General features: G+C 40.6%; 2 protein-coding genes across 3 annotated transcripts in view; both read right to left on the bottom strand.

Annotated features, from left to right (window-relative positions):
• The window catches only part of phldb3 (pleckstrin homology-like domain, family B, member 3), a 29,337-nt gene extending 19,093 nt beyond the window's left edge, over nt 1–10,244 (bottom strand). The window contains exon 1 of one of the 2 annotated variants that reach the window (XM_083919177.1): nt 10,224–10,244. The gene's annotated coding sequence lies outside the window, so the exon portion shown is untranslated. Of the gene's footprint in view, nt 1–9,789; nt 10,060–10,223 lie in introns of those variants that run through there. The other variant, XM_083919176.1, reaches the window with a different exon arrangement.
• A 4,339-nt stretch (nt 10,245–14,583) lies between these two features.
• Nucleotides 14,584–21,308, bottom strand: ethe1 (ETHE1 persulfide dioxygenase). The gene is made up of 7 exons (XM_083919036.1): nt 20,900–21,308; nt 18,445–18,589; nt 17,520–17,668; nt 17,082–17,211; nt 16,799–16,888; nt 15,150–15,266; nt 14,584–14,994 (listed from the first exon to the last, which is right to left on the bottom strand). The coding sequence occupies exons 1-7, from the start codon at nt 21,116–21,118 to the stop codon at nt 14,948–14,950; spliced, it is 897 nt and encodes a 298-aa protein (XP_083775162.1). The 5' UTR covers nt 21,119–21,308; the 3' UTR covers nt 14,584–14,947.
• Nucleotides 21,309–23,661: the final 2,353 nt, after the last annotated feature.

Genomic DNA, 23,661 nt, shown 5'->3' on the forward strand with positions numbered 1-23,661 from the left:
GTTTCAGCGACTCTCTCCTAGGGAAAGAGTCTGAGTGATAAATGACTGTTCTTCCTCTTCCTCTGGCTTTTGATGTACATCAGCACTGGGACAATATATGATGAATGGAACTAGAACAAGCAATGAAATACTACAAGGATTAATCACCTACAAACCTGTTGGAGCACATCAGAATGGACTTTGAAGTACTTTTATGCAGTACGTTTTTGTCCTGTCTGTTCATGTGTGTTTACACTGTTCTGCATCAAAGTGCTTTCCAACATTTGGGAATATGTCAACCTAAAGACCTATACTGTCCTGGTCTCTTTATTCTATTCTGCCCTTTATTCCTCTGGTGTGTGGTCTCTCTTTACACAATAACAGCAGCAGAAGCACATACCCATTCACGGACCAAAACCGATTTGTGGGAACATACTTCTGATTCCTATTGTTGAACCTTTTCCCACCATCTTCCCTCGCCCTCTGTGCCCTCCCTCTCCCCCTTGTATCCAGACCTTATTAGGCTGCAGGGAATGCAGAAGCACAGAGATAAATATACAGCTGAGATATGAGTGAGGGCTTCCAAACAACGACTGGCACACTGACACGGAGAGAGAGAGAGGTTGGGGCGAGAGGGGGAGGCATGGACAGACAGAGGAAAGAGAAAACAGCAGGAAGTGGACTGCAAAATGTCAACGTGGAAATCTTGTTTCTAAGGATGCACCAAATGTGCAACATGCAGCTTTAGCTGTTGAGACAGGCTGTGGGGGTCTGCACTTGTACATAACTCAACTTGAACTTAACTTGTTCTTTGCCCTTTGCAGTTTGCACTGTAATATTTTACTGTTTTACTGTTTGTGTTTTGTGTTGTGTCTCCTGTATGTTCAGTTAGTCTGTAACTTTGTGTTTTGCTGCTGCCGACATGAACAGGTCTCTCTTGCAAATGAGACCCTGGGTCTCAATGAGATTTTACCTGTATAACTAAAGGTTAATAACATATTTAAAAAAAACAGAGGCGTCCATGGATAGAAAATACAATAATGTCCACAGAGGAAAAATAGCATCCTTAAGATCCATAAACATGGGTCCAGGTCAATCAGCAGCAACTTCCACTGTTGATAAATGAAGCCAAGACAGAAGTGCCAAAAACTGCATTTCCTCGTGAAGCCAGTGAGGCTGGCTCCAATAGGGTGTCCATCCCCCATAGACCGCAATGTTAAAACGCTCAACTTTAAACCTGTATATAGCCTGGTAGGTTCATGGTAACTGTACGGGCCTTAGCTCCATCCAGGCGCCACGCTCTGCACCTTTAAAATGAGCATGGGCTGACTGTTTGTGAAATGTCTGCCTTCATACGGATATAATAGGCTGTGAGGTGGGACTAAGAATAAAGAACTTATCTGATCTTCTCTGTTTCTAATGAGACTATTATATACATATTATTTCCGCACTATGACTCGTACTGAAATCAAACCGAGAGAAGGTGTTAAAAACATTGCCACTGTGACATTAAAGGGGAAAAACCTCATTAATGTCCATGACTAATGCAATTTTCCATAGTCTATGAAGTAACAGTAAATGATTCTGATACACAGGGCCTCACGACAAACAAATAACTTTAATTTTCCATGGAAGATAAATAAATATATATCTTTATGGGAAAAGCTCTGAATAATAAAGCGAGCGACTGGTGTGACCGACCTACAGTAGTAGAATTAACTCTTGTACTGACGTAATTTTTGGTTTTATAGTTTGCCACAGAGAAATACCCAGATTTTTATAAAGGAGCTGTTCAGTTTAAACCGAATAAATTGCAGGTTTTATGCATTAAAAACAGACACAAATGAGAATTTATATGATTTTACCAAACAGATGCCAGCCGTTCAATAACAATATACTGTATTAAATAAGTATTTTATCTTTTTATCTTCTTTTGCAGTGTTACTGTCAGAGAAAACAACCCTAAAATGTCAAAAACAGCACAAAATGTTTTGTTTTTTTATGGTCTAATTAAGTTCTTCAGGTTTCACCAAATGTTATAAAAGACTGAAATAAAATGGATTGTAACAAAGTTTACAGATACACAGCAACATGTCCATCTGTAAAATGTTGAACTGACAGAAAGCAGAGGAGTTCAGAGGTCAAATGTACCTCAGCTCCTGTATCATAGGGGAAAATCAGTTCTGCAAATGTATTGATCCCTGAGGGGAATGCCCACACACACACACCCCGGTCAAAAATACACACACATGTAGCGCCTCGCTTCAAGGCACCTCTCCAGCTAGTACCAGTCCACACTCAATACTAGGGCTGCATGGGGACTTGAACCAGCAACCCTGTGGTTCCCAAGCAAAGTCCCCACAGACAGAGCTACTGCTACTGTCACCACAGTATTCTGTCCAACCTTCTGCTGTTCAGTAAAATATGTCAAATTCTGGGGAAAACAAAGCAGAGAGAGCTTCATACCGAGTTACATTATCATCCAAACAAACATCAGCGCAAGCATTCCCTATCTGGCCTTCAGCTAAAGTCCAAACAGAGAAAGAGAGAGAGAGGGAGAGAGAGACAGAGACAAACAGAGAGAGGAAAGTCCATGCTTTCATGTCAGCACAGTGGTTTGTCAAACTGCAACAAACAAAGGGCTAAACAAACACAATGCAATGACAGAACAAGAGAGAGTGAGACAGTATAGGAGACAGTAATAAAGGCACCAACGATGGACAAAAAAATAAGTACATGCAGAAAAAAAGAAAAGAGGGCAAAGTTCATTCTGAGAGTCAGATCAGAGAACAAAACACAGTTCTGTACCCAAAATAATTGGACGTGATTGTGGGGAGGGGAGCGCCTCTGGAGAATAAGATAGCAGAGGGAGTGAACAGTGTGCGTGTGTTTGTGCGTATTTATGTGTACGAGTTATGCAACGACTGCCCAGAGGTGAAACAAGACATAACCCTCGACTCTCAAACTGGAATCTAAGAGTTCACGACTCGGCCGTGTAACAGTCCACACTGTTATTTATCAACCACAGATCAGCAATAGCCGGCAACAGCTGATCCACCTTAACACAAACACAGTCAGACCAGTGTGAGAGAGTTGTGTGTGTTCATCAATATAGTGCGTCATATTGTCGCGCCATGTGCTCAAACCAGCAAAGGCTCATCACTCTCTCTTTCACTCTGAAGTTTCACTCATCTCCATTCATCTCACCTGTGTGTTTGAGCTTTAATGGACCAGATCAAAGTCAGAAAAACTAATCAACCAACTCACTGATCCAGTAGATTTACCAGCACTTTTCAATCCTGCTGCTGCTCGTTGATAGCAAAGATAGAAATCCCCACGTTCTACAGAGACAGTGTTCACATACAGACACACTGATGGATTATCTCCAGAACATTACATTAAGCTGCCATGTTGTTTGTTACTTTCCCACATACAGTAAATTATAACAAGATCCAGAACAAGATGGTGACACAAAAGTTAGAGCGAGAAAGCTTTGATTTGTCACCATCATTTTCGATGTGACACATGCCAATGAAATCGGTTGGCACGTCAGAAAAGCGTGGCATACGGAGAAAATCTTTTTTTAATAAGAAAATATAATGTTAAACTTTTTCTTTGGCGTGACAGCAATATCTTGTGGTAAACTGCCTGTTGTCTGTACAAAACGCTTTTTAGAAGTAAGGAAACTACTTTTGTTTCCAACTTAAGAGATTAAACAGACTTAACAGGAATCAAATTTTCATTCCATATATTTAAAATGCTGCCCTTTCATCCCTTCCCAGGAGATTCAACAACCTCAAAGAAGAACTGTTCACACATGGCCTCCTGTGACTCCAACTACTTGTCATTATGACCCAATAGAGCACTAACGAAGTCCAAACCAACTTCCCTCCAACGACTGTCACTCCAACGACGGCCGCTGGCACTTGGAGCACAAAGGGGTCCAGTGACATCATCGGCCTTGTGAGAGGTTAAATACCTGGATCTCCACACCAGTTAGTTGGACCAGTCCCAGCCTGGTCCTGGTCCTGGTCCTGGTCCAGTCCCAGCCTGGTCCTGGTCCTGGTCCTGGTCCTGGTCCTGGTCCAGTCCCAGCCTGGTCAGATGCGTACATGAACTAATGAAGCCTCTTGGATGAGAGGTGAAACGTCTTCCTAGACAAATAACCAAGTCCAGTTGCTTTTGACTGAAATTGCTTTGAGGATAACGATGACCTGGACAAATGAGAACATTCACGGGCCTATTCCATATATTCTTCTTCCTTGTAAAAAACCTTCTCTCTACATTACCCACAATTCCGGTGTCAAAGCAAATTCACGTGGAGTTAAACTTTGGCGAACTTTGACCAGCATGAAATATCACCTCAGCAGGTGATGGTCTGTCACCATTTGGATATGTGTGACCGTGCCATTATGCTGGTAGCAGCTAATGTCTCGCCTTAATAACCTGAATATGTCATCAGAGTTATGTTTTAAATTTCCTTCTCCAAAACCCAAGATGCACCGATCCAGGTTTTTCCAATCCAATCTGATACCTGGGCTGAGAGTATCGGCCGATACGCGATACTACTGTTGAATGAATGAAGCGTATACTTTGCCATGTGAGTGAAGGCATCAGACTTCTTATAAACATTTAGCCGTGTTAAAAAAAAGTTAACAAATGAACACAGATATAAATGTACTTAATATTATTTATTAAGAAATAAAGTAAATAACACTTCCATGTAAAGTGCACTGCAAACAGAGATATTTTAAATGTAATACAAAACCTTTAACGGTGTTGCAAACATTGAATTGTAGGGACTAGATCGCTGGAACTCTATTGCTGTGTGTGATATTCATAATAAAGAAATGACTTGATGAAAGCTGGATCGGCCTCATTCAGTCGATATCCGATCCAGCTGATTAGTCAATGGATCGTCGCATCTCTATCCAAAACACATTGTTTAGCTGTTTTTCACTGGTGGAGTGCCAACTACTCAAGCCCAAGTTAATATTTATTGTCACATACATGTAAGCATAGCAGAACATGCAGAATCAGACTTTGACCCATCCTGTCAGGAACAGTGGGCAGCCACTGTAATTTAACCTAACATGCATGTTTTGGTGGTGGGAGGAAACCCACTAAAACTACGATTGGGCGCAAAATGATCAGACCCGATGTTACATGAACCCGAATAGTTTCTGTCCAAGCCCAACCACAGCAGCAATTTTGGGCCTAAGCCCAATTAAAACCCAATTTTCCACTGCTTATTAATCCAGAGGATGGCGGCAGTACACAGCCCATACATTATTCATGAAACATTACACAGATTACAAGGTCTGCATCTAAAAAAAGTAAAAATCACTGGGAAATTTGCGCAAACTGGACGATTCAAGCCAGACGGAATTTTGAGAAATTAGATAATCACGGCTCTAAAACCCACACGGACATGTGGAGAGCATGCAAACTCCACACAAACAACCCCGGCCTCGACCCTGGTCCTTCTTTCTGTGAGGGGACAGTGCCAACCACTGAGCCACTGTGTGTTGCTAGTTAGAAGTTTGTAGATCAGCAGTAAGAGCTGGGCCTAAGCATATCTAAAGTTTGACTAATAAACCTAACAATGAACAGAAACTGCTGCTCCCAGATGAGGAAAACAAAACACACTCTGAAATGACCTCGTCCCCGTCAGGACCCCTCGTTGGCGACCGGCTGAAAGGAAAAGCGGGGCTAAGCATTGTGTACACAAAACCATAAAGTCAACACTGACAACAGCTATATTCCACCATCACCACACAGGACAAAAGAGCTCTGACGGTGGCATGCTAGGTGTGGGTGTGAAAGCCGATTACAGCTTGTCACGATGCTTTCAATGCCAGGGCAGCGTAGAGAACACATGTCACAGGTGGAGCATGCGAGCAGAACCGCCCCGGATAGAGGGGAGGCAATGTTCAACGTCAAAGAGATCTACAGATACCGGGCTTGGAGGTCTAGCCGCTCTCAGTTCACTCATATCAATGACTGAAATTACTATTTATTACCTATTAATGGAGTTTTTTGTAGAACTGGATCATGTAATAATGTGGAAACATGTAGGCCCGTGTAACACAGATGACCTGACACAGCTTTGACAACGGACTGCTATCTGGGTTACTCTGCACTGCAGTGTAAACAGCAGATAGGTGATTAGCTCTGCAGGCTGGAGCAGAATTTCCCAAACACGATATGAGAAATTGATCTCGCCACAAACTCCATTTTGTTGTCCCTTAAATCCTACACAGTGTCATGCACTTGTACTCACATTATTTACGACATTTCATCTGGTAAAACTGGTACGGGCAAACAACACCTACATGGATTTCACCTGATGAAGGTCTAAGGACAGAAACTTTGAAAATAAAGTAAAGAGTAAAAGTCATGCACAGTGTGCAGGAAGTTTTTGGTTCTTTCACAATCAGAAGCACAACTGTCTATAAGATTTTCTAGAGTAATAAATGAATTTAACCGACCAAGTGCAGATCCTGTCCTGGCTGCATACCTTGAAAAGACTGAACAATAAAACTGTAAACCTCTACTCAACCTGACTGTCATGTTATATACACAGACTCAAATATGTTCAGAGGATTAGCAGGTTGTGAAATCGGTCGTACTGACCACAACATACATTAACTGCATTAACTCTACTGTACAAGCGCTGCATTGCCTTAAAGGTCCCACACAGGAAAAGTGATTTTTTGATTATACAGAAGGTCTTGGTGCTACATAAATACTCTAAGGCAAAGCAAGGCATCTTTATTCATATACCAAGGCAACTCAATGTGCTTTACATAAAGAAAAAAAAACAGTTAAAAGCTGTAGCAAAGAAGAATAAAAAAGGTAAAAGAAAAGAAAATAGATAATGTTTAAAGTTATTAAAAAGAGCTCAGCTATAAGCACATGAAAAGAGAAACGTTTTTAACCTGGATTTCAAAGTGCTCACAGTTGAGGCTGATTTCAGATCTGCTGGTAGTTTGTTCCAGTTGTGTGCAGCATCACAGCTAAATGCTGCTTCACCATAGTCTGAACTCTGTGCTCCACTATCTGACCTGAGTCTGTAGATCTCAGAGCTCTGCTTGGTTTATGCTCTACTAACATGTCATTCATGTATTCTGGACTGTTTCAGCGGTTTGTAAACCAGTAGCAGAACTTTAAAATCTGTTCTGTAGCTGACTGGGAGCCGAGGTAAGGTCTTAAGAACTGGGGAGATGTGATCTGATCTCTCTGTTGTGGTTATAACTCGAGCTGCAGCAGGGTCCTGTCAGAAGTTACAGTAGTCGAGTCTATTGGAGATGAAAGCATGAATCAGCTTCTCCTGATCCGTTTGGGACATAAAACACTTAATTCTAGATATGTTCTTAAGTTGAACAAAAGTGTAAAAGTATCAAAATGCTCAGTCTATGAAGGAATGCAAACAGGCTGTATTGAGAAACTGAATACAAAACTGTGCCTTTAAACGAGCGGTCAGGACTTCTGTGCGGTCGTGATGTCACATGCAGGTATATTCAGAAATACAGTACAGGAAAAAAGATGTGTTTTGAACATTAAAGCATGCAAACATGTATGTAGTGGAGTATAAACCTCTAAATTAGCATAAAGTGGGATGTTAAAGCACAAGACAAGGCAAGACACAGACTAGAGGGGCCTCTGTAATCCAGATGACAAAATGCCTCTTTGGTTGCTGTATGTGAGTGGCATCCTCTCATCTGTTGAAGGCATAAGACCAAACCAGCTATTAAGCCTTGTGAGCTACTAGGAAGTTGCATAGTCTTTTTATTGGCCACAATTACAGGCTGTGGCTTCAATCACACAGACAAAGTCTCCAGTCTGTAAAACAGGCCTGACATCATCACATTCGTATCTTATGCACACAATGTTTCCACAGAGAATAAGTCATTTTCCTATTTTTATTGTCAAAATCAAGACACCAAAGTCCCCTTCGTTTTGCCATTTCCTTGCTCTGGTCGTGCCACACTTTGGCTCAAAAACCCCCCACAAAATCTCACTTTCATTTTACAAGGATGCAAGCCTTTTGCTTTGTGTTACAGCAAACTAATTGTTTCTAATTGGTCTCCACAGGGTTGTATGAAAGGGGAATGAATGACAGCTGCGCGTCTATATGTGTGCACGTGTAAACCTGTTGCACTAATTATGCTTCCTTAAAACGGATACAAGCTGACATTTTTACGAACCTGCTCTTGCGTTCTGGCAAAGGGCGCGATGTCATTTGACTGATTAAATGCCGTGGACTACCCAGAAGCGACCTCTGGACCTGCTTGCATGTGGCTCCTGCTGGCTCGGCGCCAAGGGCCAGGAAGCTGTCGTCACAGTACAAGTTTGTGAGCAGGAAAAGCAGGTGAGAGGAGCGAGTCTTGGCTGTCACCCAGCTGTCACTGTGAGAGAAAAAGTGACAAACCCTGCCTGACACCTGGGTGGCAAAGCGTATGACAAAGCACCACCGATGCAGCTAGTTAAACTCGGTGTCACGCGAAAGACAAATACAGAAGACATACACCAGCGCATTCTGTATCATGCAATTAGCTCACTGAAGTCACTAAAGGAACTCATTAAATTCCCATCTTGCTTCTGTGTATAACTCCCCGCATTAGCGCCGGTGCAACTGCACTGACAGATTCCTTCGGCCTGAGCAAATCTCTGGGAATTGTGATGCAAGACAAGAGTGATCCATTAATGACAGCCTGGGACGCAGGGCTCAGACACAGATTTGTCCAAAGCCAGTCATAACAAGGTATGTGTGCATGTGTGTGTGTGTGTGAGAGAGAGACGGACAATAACTAAAGGCAGAACTCCCCAGACAGCAAACCCTCCCAACCCAAGGCAATCTCCCCCTCACAACCCTGCCTCAACCTCACACTCCCACCCGCTCTGTTTACCCTGTGCGCGCTGATGGAGGGATAAAAGGGCGAGATATCTCAGGGTCCCTGTAAACAAAAGGGCGGATTTATGTAAGCTGGGAGTAATTGTCATGGGACAGGGTTTGACAGAGAAACAGCAGTTTAGCTCAGAGAAAGTCAAAGATAAAGAAGGAATAAAGTGAATTATTCAGGTCAAAGGGCAAGACAAAAGTAAAGCATGGATCAATTAACTGTTTTACAGTCACAGCAGCATAATTATGAATGCATTGAACGCCAGGAAGCTGTACCCTGTTGTTACGGGTGCAGAGCATAGACTGTATAAAGTAAAAACAATATGAAGAATTACTTTATTTATCCCGCGACCGGGAAATTGAATTTTTTCACTCTTATTAATCATGTTACACACACACACACACACACACACACACACACACACACACACACACACACACACACACACACACACACACACACACACACACACACACAGGACCTATATACATGTTAGAAGCGAGGGGGCTGCCAGCGACCAGCACCCCGAGCAGTTGGGGCTTCAGTGCCTTGCTCAATAGCACCTCGGCAGTGCCCAGGAGATGAACTGGCACCTCTCCAGCCACCAGTCCACGCTCCATACATGGTTCACACAGGGACTTGAACCAGCAACCCTACAGTTCCCAGCCAAGTGCATAAAAGTAGTTTACAACAGAGGGACTCCTAACTTTCCCACGTCAGGAACACATACATGTCATGGCTATCATTCAAGCATACTTCAGCATTTTGTCTCAGTGTGGGAAGAATTATTTACCACATGAACTGCACGAGCTTTGTGTGAGTTGTTTGGAGGAAGAAGAAGAAGAAGTAGAAGAAGAAGAAGAAGAAGAAGAAGAGAGGAATGAGAGCAAACAACAGCTCCTACCTGGGAAACGTGCTCCAACAGCGGCGGGTCCTCCGCTTCACAACATAGTGGCGAAGCTGAGACGGATTCAAAAAGAGGAAACGCGAAACTCAAACCGTAGCGAAACGTCACAAACTTTTTTTTTTTTAAACGCTTTCACTTTCAGACGCACGAGCAAGTTCCCTCGAGCTCCCCGACTGTTTTCCGTGAGGCTGACAGCCACGTTACCTAACTGTTTGTCCCTGCTGTTTTCTTTTACCTCCACCTGGTTTAATTCAACCCCTCACAGGAAAAAAACAAACAAACAAACAAAAACCTGTCAGAGAAGCGTTGCACGCGCTGGTGTCGGCGTCAACAGGTGAGTCTGAACTGAGAGCGCGCGTAGGAGGGCGACGAGGAGGCGGCGTTTTGTGTTGTGTTGTGAAAGAAAGGAAAGGAAAGCAAAGGCGCCGTACCCTCGTTTGGTCCGAGCAAACTTCACCTCCGCCGGTTCCTGTCCCGTTCAAGTCCCGCACCGAAATGGGATTTCTATTCTGGGACGGTGACGGGGCTTCCTCACTGTGGAGCGGCTCCGCTGAAGAGTCATCCAGGCGTGTTGCCAGTACGCTGGGAAGTAAAAGGCCACTTCAATGCTTTTCATGACAAGCTCCCAGGGGAATGTTTTAGCCTAATATTATAATGATATAGTGGGAGGGTGACCTTATGAGTCAAAATAGAGTCTCAGGGCCCAGGGTCACTGTACATATTTTCATATTTTTAAGTCATTTGGTCCGGTCCTGAGCTGAAACAGTCACCAAACATTAAAGGGAGCCTATATTATAACATGGTTTGATATCAGTAGTGTACTCTTTTACTTATTCCTACAGGTACATTATTGTAACTGATGATAATGCATAATGTACCAAATAACCAACCAAATAAGCCATGGAGATGTTTTTTTTTTTCGTGTATAAACTATAAACGGAGAAATACTGTAGAGTAGCTAACAGCCGGGACGTGGCTAACACTGATTAGCTCGGGGCAGTAGAGTGAAGGCATTAAAACAGCTTTTTTAACCACTAATACTGCTCAAAATAACACAAACAAACCTCTGCAGCAGCAGGAGAAGAGTCCCTTCAAAGAAAACGAAGCACCACTGGCTCCTTCCTTTTGGATTGACTTTGGTAAACGACTTGAATGGACTTTACTATGAGAGCTGGTACAGGGGCCAGTTGGTAAGTCTTTAATACACTCTTTTAATAAACTCTGGGTTCACTAACTAAGTTTTTGGTGCTTCGGTTAATTTGTAGGGACTCTTTTCATGCTACTGCAGAGGTTTGGTGTTATTTGGAGCAGAATTAGTGGTTAAAAAAGACGTTATAATACCTTTACCGTGCTGCCCCAAGCTAATCAGTTTTAGCCATATCTGGCTGTTAGCGACTCTCCCAGATATATCTGTGTCTCTGTTCATCTTCAACCGCTTGTCCCTATCGGGGATCGCGGGGGGGCTGGAGCCGATCCCAGCTGACATCGGGCGTGAGGCGGGGTACACCCTGGACAGGACGCCAGTCTATCACAGGGCACAACCATTCACACCAGGGACCCTCTTGCTGTGAGGCGACAGTGCTAACCACACCACAGTGCCCCTAGGATATTAAAGTGTAATATAAACATAGTAAAATATACTATGAGATATACATGACCATCAAGGCAGTGTGACTTACTATTAGAAATCCCATGATTTAGATGACTGAGAGTATGTACACATGCATATATGAGTAACACTGTAAGTCCCTACAGCAGTCTTGGAGATTAAAATACCATAAAGTATTACACAGTCACTGTAAACTTACCACTGAGTACCAGAGCAACGTGAATTCCTGTAGCAAATGCAGTGATACTTTTTTTTACCCAAAAACTCTTCCCTTGTTATTGATATTGTAGGAGATGTTTTCCAGAAGTGTGAGACCACTCTGGGCTCAGTACTTCCATAAACACACTGTAAGTCCCTGTAGGAGTATTTTCTTTAGGGTCTGTTGGGTATAGGATCTGCTCTTCACTCTGAGGGCTTTATCGCCCCGACTGGCCTCTTTACTGCTTTTTCTGAATGAGCTGATAGTGTAATAGATTCTCTCCGGTGACATGTGGACGTGTGAGAGAGAATGGGCAGCAGGTTCACGGTGGCGCAGTGGAAGTGGGCGGAGGGCGAGAATGAAAGAGGGCTGGCAGATGGGTGACACAGACTGGGTGAAAGGACAGCTGGCACCTTGGCTTCACAGCAGCAGAGGGACCAAGAGAAAAGGACCATTTTGCATGGAAACCACTGTCTCTAAAGCAACATATCTTCAGCATGATAGTGACAACGGTCACACAAACACACCTTTTTTGAATGCAAAAACAATGCAGGTGTCTGTCGGCGCGGACACTAGGTGAGGCTGACTAAATCATGTTGTTTGTCGCAAGTGCTGACAGAGACAGCTGGTAGATACTGTGTGTGTGTGTGTGTGTGTGTGTGTGTGTGTGTGTGTGTGTGTGTGTGTGTAGTTTTAACTTGCATGTGATCAACACCAGCCGACAGATAACCTTTCCTTCAGCCTACATTCTACTTTATTCGTAAGTCTTCTTCTTTATAACATCTCTGTACGACCTTCCAGGCATTTCACTACCAAAACATCAGAGACATTCACGTAATGACCCATCCAAATAACAATAACAAGTTGAGAGGAACTGGATCAACTGAAATACAGCAGACCGATATACTGTGTATGAGGACAATCCCGGCCTTTTATTCTTCAGGGATCCAACACTTCACTCCTAATATACCTCAACTCTGCAGAAACTATATATCGATCTGATAACTGCTCTATTTTTCCCCAAATTTAAAATCTGTGTAAAACTCAGGGTCATTTGTACATATAAATATATAGTCATATATATATAGAGAGAGAGAGACAGGGGCTGAATTAAAGGAGAAAACCTGGATACATTTAAGAGTGAATCAAATGCAGATGCTTCCATGCACCAGGGCTCAATACCTGATGCAACGTATGCTCATCAACAGGTTCGTACGATATTGTACGAAAAGTTCCGCACAAAAATTCATATATCTTACAACACACTGAACGGAAGCCAACTGTAAGAAGCCGACAGATAAGAAATAGACTACAGCGGTTGTTTTTGGTGTCAGTTAGGGTTAGGCATTAATACAACTTGGTTAGGTACAATCCTGATTACACGAACACGAACGGCAACGGGGAAAAGAACCCTGTTTGCCCGGTTGAAAGTCCTGTATTTTGGGACCCATCCACCACCCAAACCTTTGCCATCTTATACTACGTCCCATGCTTTTAATACGTGGAATACACATGATTTACAGTGCATTGCTTTCTTCACTAACAAACATGAGAAATACACACAAAACAAGTGTAAAACGCACAAATTCCTGCACGTTACTTTTCATTGTTATATGCATTTAAAGTGCAGCCTGTTTGGAGAGTATGAAAATGACGTGACTAAAATGCCACAGCCTTTACAGTGACAATCTCAACCCAGTTGAACACCTGGGAAGATACTGGACCAGTGTGTGGGACAATGCTCTCCATCACCATCTCCATAAGACAAAGGTTGTACAGATAAATGAGGGAATATCTTGTGAAGGAATGACTTTCATCCCTCCTAAAGAGTTTCAAAGACTTCAGAAGGATCACTGAAGCTGTTCTGGAGGCTTGTGGTGGCCAGACTCCATACAGGAGTCCTTTATGTTGGTTTATCCTTTGCCACCCATCTGTAAATATGCAAGGTAACATGATATTAGGGATTGCTGCTAAAGTTAAAGGTTATTATTGTACTTCCATAAAGATGTGGGATTCACTTGAGACAGGAAAAAAAGAAGGGTCAAAATCTTCTTAGCAAAGGCAGAAATATCCTCATGTCATTGTGAGTGAAGTTCCTAAAGCGTTGTTGAAACCGACGTCTCACATACATAAACTAAAAGCTTCCTTTGTTAGCTCCTCTGCGGTTGATTTAACACCCACATCCTAAATTCACACGCCACACCTTGAAGCTTCAAAATTGCTTTCACATGGCGAGCGATATTCCCCAGGATGAGTGGACTGTGAACACTCAGTGGAGAGCTCATTTGAACTCCTGGCAAGGAGAAAATATTTAGATTAAATTGAAAACTCAATATAAACATTTTGATACCATCCTGTGAAAGCTCATGATCAGTCTGACAGCATCATGCAGGATACAAGTTTCTGGCAGAGGCATGTGGCTGAGTCAGCGGCAGACACTCCCAAACCAACCTGTCTTTCTGGCTGATGAGCCGTTAAACGCAGGCTGCGAGCTGCACGCTGCACGTACAGAACATCTGGACACGCAGAAGCAGACCTCATTTTGTTGATACTTGTCATGGATGCTCTCCTTCACATCATACTGAGAAATTGATACACATGTCAGTAGACACCTTTGTTATTAAGACATCTAGAGGAACACATGAGAGCACAAACACATGGTGGCAGTGACATGTCAGTGGAAACTTGGCCCTCAAAGACTCTGAATGCAAATAGCATCATTTCATTTTCCTGCTATGCAAAAAGGCTGAGGTTGAAAGCAGTGTGTGCGTATATGCGTGTATATGCGTGCGTGCGTGCGTGCGTGCGCGTGTGTGTGTGTGTGTGTGTGTCCAGAATCACTGGAAAGGCCATGTGGAAGAACTCAATCGTCCCAGTTAAACATTCATGAATACTAAACCACACCTTGAATGGAACATTTCTATCTGAGCTCTCCTTCTCGTAAAGTATCTTCCTGATTCATAACAACACAGCTGAGAGTGAGTCACATTAAGATTTAATCAAAATAGATAATAAAAATAGTGGTTTTTCATCATGTACAGATCTTTAGCACTCATTTCTAAAATAGAATGGATTGCATTTTTATTAAGCATGATCACAATGACGTCAGTAGGTGCACATATACGTCTTCACATTTACATAAATACATACAATAAAGCACTTTATGGTAAGCAGTTTTTGGTTAATCCTGCTCAGATACAAACATAAAAATGTTGATCACTTTGCGATGTGCAAACAGCGAACTCAAAATCCTTGTGTGTTTGCGTACACACAAACCTGGCCAATAAAGCTGAATCTGATTCTGTGATAGAGTTGATTTGATCAAAATCCTCCCTTTTTCTGGACATTCAGACTTCGTGTACTCCGCAAACCAGATTAGCAGGCACGGAAATATCTGCAAAGGAAGAAGAGACGCAAACCCTTTCAGGAACAGAAGCACAAATCTGCACTGAGGTGTTACAACCTTGAAAATGTAATTTTTTGGCCCAGGAATTATGTTCACAAACATGCATGTGTGGAGGTCGGACAACATGAAACGGTTATAGATACCTATTTTCTTCGGCTTGGAGAGATTCAGGTTATTCATGATATTCACAAACTCTTCCAGGTTCTTGGTCAAGCGTGGGTTAAAATTGCGCTCCTCACCAACCGTGGACACCGTCTGACCTGATACACAAAGACAGATACTGCCCATTATGTCGTCGTTGGTAACTGTAGTTTTAACATTTAAGAGATGTTGAACATCACGGATCACTAAGAGGAACAATATCATTTTCTGTAAATGAAGAGAAATCCTTTGGTGCTGGCAGATTGTGCAAACAAGTGATACACAAATTGCGGAACGGCATTTTTCTGATCTATTTTCAGTTTAATACAAGTATCAAACTAAAAACAAAAAGAAACTGTTACAAGGTACTGATGGAGAGTAACTGGTTACATTTCCTCAAGGACTTGAATAAAGTTTTGAGGTACTTGAGTATTTCCTATAACTTTAGTTACTAGTAACTTTCCAGATGTATATAACATAAATCAACTAATAAATGAGGATCATATTATCATAGGTTATGCTACTTAGCAGTGTATAGAATTAAAATAAGTCTAACCGTTACCTGCTGCAACATTAAATTGATGTTCATATTAATGCATCAATATTTTTAACCCAATAATATATTACTTTAATTACCGTATTTTCCGCACTAAAAGGCGCACCACATTATAAGGCGCACCTTCAATGAATTGCTTATTTTGAAAATGTTTTCATATATAAGGCGCACCACATTATAAGGCACATAGAATAGACGCTACAGTCGAGGCTGGAGTTACGTTCTGCATCCATTAGATGGAGCTGCACTAAAGGGAATGTCAACAAAACAGTCAGGGGAGGTCATCTTGTTGCTTCCTCCACTTCCGCACCATTGATTCGTTCATGTTAAACTCTCTGGCTGCTGCTCTATTCCCGTGTTCTACTGCGTGACTAATGGCCTTGAGTTGAAACTCTGCGTCGTAAGCGTGTCTCTTAACAGGAGCCATTTTGGGGTGTTTGCACAAACACACAAATGGAAATGAAACGGCACGCTTCGCACAGTCGTATATCTCAACATGCACCGCACGTTACTTCTTCTACGGGGGAAAATAGAGTCGGCGGCTGCTTACCATAGTTGTGAAACCTGTTGTGGCTCAATATTGGTCCATATATAAGGCGCACCGGATTATAAGGTGCACTGTCGGCTTTTGAGTAATTTGAAGGTTTTTAGGTGCGCCTTATAGTGCGGAAAATACGGTACTTTAAAAAGTGCCATTATGCCCAATGAGTACTTTTAGTTTTGGTACTTTAAGTAAAGTTTGATGCGGATACTTTTGTACTTTAATTAAGTTGTTGAATGCTGGACTTTTACTTGTTGTAACAGAGTGTTTTTAAACTGTAATGTTGCTACTTACCTCATTAAAAGAGCTGAATACTGTTAAAAGGTTAAGTATCATTATGAGAGGCATGTCTGAAAGGCTTGACCTGTTTGCACTTGCATTGGCACAAACTCTCTGTGTGTCATATCAGAATTGGTTGCAATCCGTGGGAACTTACTGGCAACTGCTTTTTGACACTATGCTGGTGCTTATCTGTTAAGTTGCATAACCAGTTTTCACACCAGTGACCGATGAGGTATGACATAAACATTCAGATGTGTGAGATTTCAACCAACCTAAGTAGTCATGTGCTGGGTAGACGAGGCACTGGTCGGGCAGAGTAAAGATCTTCTCATGGACCGACTTGTAGAGCCTCTTAGCGCAGCCTGAATAAGAGACACCGTATTTGCAAAGATGTGTCAATTTCAAACGAATAAAAGCTACAATACTGCCCCCTTGTGTTCCTCTAGCAGCATTACAAAAATAAATGCTTTCTCTTTCGGCCAGTGCCTCAGGGAAACAAGCAAAACGAGGCATGTGATGGGAGATTATTAAAACAAAGGTAAAGTGCACGCCTACCTTGCTGGAAGTCTGTTCTGCCACAGCCTCTGATGAGCAGAGCGTCCCCAGTAAAAACCATGCGCTCATCTCCTGACACCAGCGCCATACACCCATCAGTGTGACCCGGTGTCTCTCTCACCGTCACATACTACAGGGGGACAAGAGACAGAGGCATGTCAAAATTACTTTATTCTGCCATTCCAACTTAAAGGTCCCAGTTCATATACAGACCCAAAATATCCAAATTACTGGTTCAGATACAAAATAAAAAAGTATACGCGTGTGTGTGTGTGTGTGTGTGTGTGTGTCGATATACCGTACCAAGCTAAAGTCAAAATCAAGATGCAGAATGCTGAGAAAAATCTACTATGATGCAGGCATCCTTCCTTTCTATTTTCTAAAATATAGATATGTATGGATTCATTTCAAACAATACAATAAGTAATATGTTCTTACATGTTTCCCAAAGGTGATCTTATCTCCCTCTGACAGGAGGATGTCCGCAGAGGCTCCGCTTAGTTTGGAGATCGCGCTCTTCAGCCCCACCAACCTTTTCTTCATCAGCCCAGTGCTGGTGATGTGGTCCGCATGGCAGTGAGAGTTTACTGTGGAAAATGGAACAATAAAATAGCGTGGATCACCGTAGGAACTTGCAACAAATCAAGAATATCAAGTTCAAAAAGGCCATTGTATTGAATTGAATTGTCTTTATTGTTATTTTACCATTACAACTAAATTTACAGGACAATCCCTTAAAGTGAAGAAATAATTTAACATTAAAAGCATCAAAAAGAATAGGCAAGACCTTTAAAAGACACTGAAACACCTGTTTGATTATTGTCATGTTTCATAAAACAGTATTATTAATATTGTGATATTGATTGCAGCTTTAGTTCCCTACAGTGTACAGATGTCTGTGAGCCTGGCTTAACAGAGGTCATCGTGTTGCCTGGGCAATTATTTGAATTTTATTTTCATTTATGATGTTGGTTTCAAACTATTATGAAAACGAGAAAATCCAGATATATAGATTATTGTGCCGCGATCAGTTTCACAATAATGGACTCTTTTTGTCTTGTGTTATAAATCCAGTGCACCACGTTCCTTTACGGCGGGGCGCTTTTGCCCGTTTCCCGCTGAGTTACTGACTGGAATATGTTGAATATAGTTTATTAAAACTTTGAATATGTGTTTAGTCGGTTGTGACAGTGCACTAGTACATATTTGATGTTTTTTATTATTTTTTATATAAAACAGAAGGATTCTTAGCACATCCGTAACTTTAGACGTGCGTAGGAAAGGGAAGAGTAAGGCCAAAGAGGTTTGTATATAACGATGACAAAGATGGCACACTGATATGTAACACAGGACGTCCGGATACCTGCCACTTTTAGATTGAGCCCCAGTTCATGTATGAGCTTCAGGTCCCTGTCGATGGTCTCCAGTACAGGATCGATGACGATCGCCTCCTTGGTGTCTCTGTCTGCCAGCAGGTAGGTGTAGGTGCTGCTCTCCGACTCAAACAGCTGAACAGGAAAGACAAACAAACAAACGGGTGAGGGCACAGGAGTGACTCAGCAAAAAAATGATTAACTACAGGTGGTAAAGCTGCACGTCTGCCATGTTGTCCTTTTGATAGTGTGTTTGTGATATGGAGAGAAAGAAAGAAAGTGAGCAGATTATGATCTTGAGTGTCTTTTTAATGCAGAGTTTGTGTTTCTGAAGTATTTGGAACATCTCATCTCATCTCATCTTCATCCGCTTATCCGGGTCGGGTCGCGGGGGCAACAGCTTTAGCAGGGGACCCCAAACTTCCCTTTCCCGGGCCACATTAACCAGCTCTAACTGGGGGATCCCGAGGCGTTCCCAGGCCAGCGTGGAGATATAATCTCTCCACCTGGTCCTGGGTCTTCCCCGAGGCCTCCTCCCAGCTGGACGTGCCTGGAACGTGTTACAAAGAAATACGCCTTTTGTGTTAAAAACCTACTAAGAAAACCTAAACTAAAAACATCTAGCTGACAAAACAATATCAACTCGAGGTCCTCTCATTCGCTTGTGCTGAAGCTGTGGATTGAGTTTGTTTAGTTGTAAATGTTCAAACTTTTATTAAGTGGACTTTGAGTTCAGTTTGTTTCGCTGCATCCAAGTTCAACAATAAACAACTAAAAAAATAATCTTTCCTCTGCTGTAATGCTTCATCAGGCTGAACAGCAGGCATGTTCATGTCCACTGCAGTGTCATCGTGTTATAGTCATTAAATTACATGAAGCTTATGTTACATTATTCATGTAATGAAATGTTTATTTAGAATTTTAAATAAAAATTAAAAAAGAAAACAAAAAAATGTAAAATTAATAATAAAGCAAAAATGATTGCACCATTGCAGGCAGACAAAAATGCATTTTTTACAATAAAATGTAAAAAATAGAAAACATACAAAATAAAAAAAACGCACATATTCGAAAAGGAGTGGGAAGTCGTAAAAAGTATATAATCCCAGCTTCTCCATAATTAGTATTAAATATATATATATATATATATATATATATATATATATATATATATATATATAATGTATAAGATATTAAATCACCACTTTACTTTATTTTATAACAAGATATGGATTTTATTCTGTTCTCTTATCAACTACAACGCTTAAATATTATTTCACATTACATTAGTTACAGTGAAGTTTTGCGTCGTTATTGCGTTAGTGAGCGAGGTAAAGTAAGATAAATCATTACCACAATCCCCGAAGATTAATCCAATAATTTACATTTTCATACACCTTTTCCAAAGTAAAATTCAAGCACTTTTCAAACATTTCAAGGTGCATTTTCATTCTTTTCCAGCCCTTTAGAGCTGTGTATACAGTACAGCACTCAGTGTTCTTTATACTTATTATTGCACTCGTTCATCACATTAAATTAGAGGTTATTGTCCTGTAAACAACCAACATGATGGTTTGAGAGAGCTTTCTACACAAGCACGACAAATGAAAGGAAAACTAACTCAACAGAAACATAATCAACGATTTGGATCATCTGTTAATCTTCAAAAGTCATTTTTTAATGCAAAAATGTCAGAAAACGCTGTTTTCAGTCTCTCAAATATGGAAATCTTCTTTCTCTGTATTATATTAAATATGCAATCCCATAAAACATAACATTTAAAGCACTTTCAAGCACTTATTCAGAATCAAAGCACTTTTCAAACCTTTCAAGGTGCATTTCCTTTCTTTTCCAGCACCTTACAGCTGTGTATACAGTACAACACTCAGTGTTCATTAAACTTATTATTGCACTTGTTCAGCATATTAAATGTGATGTTATTGTCCTATAAACAATTTGAGAAAGCTTTCTACACAAGGACGACGGATGAAAGGAAAACTAACTCAACAGAAACCTAATAAACTATTTTGAACATCTGTTAAACTTCAAAAGTAATTTTTTAATGCAAAAATGTCAGAAAATGCTGTTTTCAGTCTCTCAAATATGGAAATCTTCTTTCTCTGTGCTATATCAAACATGCAATCCCATAAAACAGAACATTCAAAGCACTTTCAAGGACTTTATTCAAAATCAAAGCACCTTTCAAACCTTTTTTGTCGTGTTTACAAGGATTTCCAGCACCTGTACGAACCCTGAACATAGTTTTGTTCAAATTTAAACCAAATTAATACTTTGAATGTTTGTGCACCAGCAGGATAATGCAGCTAACGGCTAGCTAACTCCGGCTAGCTCACCTGTTAGCTAGCTTATTTACAAACATTACATCTAAAACACATTTCTACCTGACAACACAACCTTTAACAACATTTATTAACATTAACATACTTGTCTGAAGAGCAGTCCTTCGGTCAACGCCATCCTGGAGCAGTACGACCTGCTGGTTGCTCGTAGCGGGACACCGGCCGCACTCACGCCGGGACAGAAGCGCCTGTTCTCGGCCGTTGCTCTACTCGAGCCCTCGGTGTTTGCTGCTCCGAGGCGAAGCGTGGCAGCCAGAGCCCGTTTGAGCGGCGTCGCCCTGCTGCTCATCATCACCGAGCACATCCTCGTTTCCTGAGATCGTTATCTGTCTAAGCGGGACAAGTGTCTCGTCACCCGAGAGGCTGTGCGGGGCTGTAATGTAGCCGAGTTTCCCTCGAGGTTAAGGGGATAAAACTCGCAGCTCAGGCTCCTCTGGAAGCGGTCACCCTGGATGAACCCAGAGGTAAAAGTGTTGTTTTACAGCCGCTGTAACTTCCATAATCGGTGTTTGGGTTATTGAGCAACCACACGTGTCCGTCCCAGTCCCCCTTAGTCCAGCAGGACAACCTCCTCCTCCTCCTCCTCCTCTTTTTATTTATTTATTTATTTTTAATTTATTGAACAATTTAAATGTGCAAAGCTACAAGGTATACAATAACAAAGCACATTGGTGACATAATTAATAAATAAATAAAAGATAGAGTACAAATTATATTAAAAAATATAATAATAAAATAAATAATGCAAATTTTAAAAAAATTAAAATAATGAATAAATAAATAATAGATAGTTGGTCAACTTCCACCTCTTTTCTTTAAACCAACATTTTAAATGTACAAAACTACAAGGTAAACAAACACCACATGGTGACATAATTAATAAATAAATAAATGATAGAGGTACAAAAAGTATTAAATAATGCTAATTAAGATAAATAAATATTACAAATTAAAATTAATGAATGAATAAATAATACTAATTGAAAATAAATGAATTAATTAAAAATAGATAGTTGGTCAACTTCCTCCTCTTTTTTTATTGAATTTAAATGTACAAAACTACAAGGAAAAGAAACAGCACATTGTGACATAATTAATACAAATAAAATAAAATAAATAAATAATGTAAATTAAAATGAATAAATAATACTATTAAAAATAATAAATAAATAAAAAATGGACGGTCAACTTCCTCTTTTTCAATTGAACAAATGTACAAAATTACAAGGTATACAATAACAAACAACAAACGGGTGGCATAATTAATAAATAAATAAAAGATAAAGTACAAATAAAACAATAATAATAATGATAAAAACAAATAAATAATAATAATCAAAAATAAATAAATAAATGTATTAATAAAAAATGGGCAGTTGGTCAACTTCCTACTCTTTTTTATTAAACAATTTAAATGTACAAAACTACAAGGTGTACAAACAGCACTTTGGTGACATAAGTTAAAATAAAATAAAAAATAAATTATAAAATAAATAAATGTTACTAATTAAAATGAATGAATAAATAAATATTACTCATCGACATAAATACATAAAAAATAGATACTTCCTCCTCCCTCACGTCTCAGTGGATCAGATGACAGTTACACCCATGGGTGGTTACACCACGGTCACAACGGTCATTACCATAGACGACGGTCATTACTGTGCACGAGCATCAGCCACGCGCGCTCATAAACGCACGCATGCACGCACACACACACTACATAGACTGTGCTGCAGTGGCCTACGTGACTGTTGTCATTCACTTGGATCAGGAAGTCTCATACCAGCCAAAGAAAGTGCTGACATGCAAAAAGACCACAGGTGATCATTTGTATTAATGATGTAAAAATCTCTATAATTAGCCTAAGTAAATAACCTTTATTCAGTATTCAGAAGAAGAAAAAGTCCAACTAATACTGGGTTATTGTGGATATATTGATATTTGAGAGTTAAAGGTTGAATAAGTAGAGTCTTAGCTAAAAAAGCTAAATCTATATTTTAAAATAATACACCAATGGGTCGTTCTGAGGGGTTCAGAATGAAAGTATTGCTTTTTGATAAAAAAAAACAAACATTTAGTCTGAATTGATGTTTCTTTTTTTAGGGGTTTGACAAAGACTTTCTGTCACGTTCTCTTTACATTGTACTAGCCAATAGCAGCCGACATTGCTGGTTGCCAGGTTTGTCTGTTGTTGGGTGCAGCTACTGTAGGCTGGCACTGGGTGAAATGAAGTTTGCGATCCTGATTGAAAATGTAATATGTTGTATATATAATGTTAAATAACCTTTAATAAAATTCAGGAAAGTGGCCTCCTGAGCACCTTTGCAGAGTCATATTTGCATAATCCGGACAGAAAAAAGGTCTAGTTTCATTCCCTTCAAAATCAGTAATGGTCTCAAAAGTCAAATATCGGTCAGGCCCTGATTGTGGGACGCGTTCTCTATCACCATGAGAGCGTAATGACTGTATTTCTTTTTTTTTATTTCATAAAAAACAAACATGCAAGCGGATACAGGTGATATTAGCCTTTATTGTCAGTTTGTGTCAGTTTCTTGCGTGGTGTCGGTCGTGGCTGTCGTGGTCTGCTCCAGTTCATCTGGTTTGTCCTGCGGTGAAAAAAATAGAGCAGTTAAAATGTCATCATTAAACTAAAATATAGTTTTTATATGAGGAAATGTATTAAATATATGAATGAATTTAAATCCAGCAATACACAAAAAGTTAGCCCCTGTCTGTAAAGCACATCCTCTCATCCAGCATGTCTGTTTATTGCCCCCTCTGTTTATTTGTTTTTGCAAGGAAAGTGTTTGTTTTTTTTTGCCCCCACTTCAGAATTAACCT

This window comes from Echiichthys vipera (assembly GCF_963691815.1).
Source record: "Echiichthys vipera genome assembly, chromosome: 8".
Classification (NCBI taxonomy): Eukaryota; Metazoa; Chordata; class Actinopteri; order Perciformes; family Trachinidae; genus Echiichthys; species Echiichthys vipera.

Coding starts and splice junctions, on each gene's coding strand:
- ethe1 (XM_083919036.1), bottom strand. CDS start 21,118: ATGTGCTCGGTGATGATGAGCAGCAGGGCGACGCCGCTCAAACGGGCT. Junction 17,212..17,519: donor AGATCACCTTTGGGAAACAT/GTAAGAACATAT, acceptor GTCCCCCTGTAG/TATGTGACGGTGAGAGAGAC. Junction 14,995..15,149: donor CTCCAAGCCGAAGAAAATAG/GTATCTATAACC, acceptor CTTCCTTTGCAG/ATATTTCCGTGCCTGCTAAT.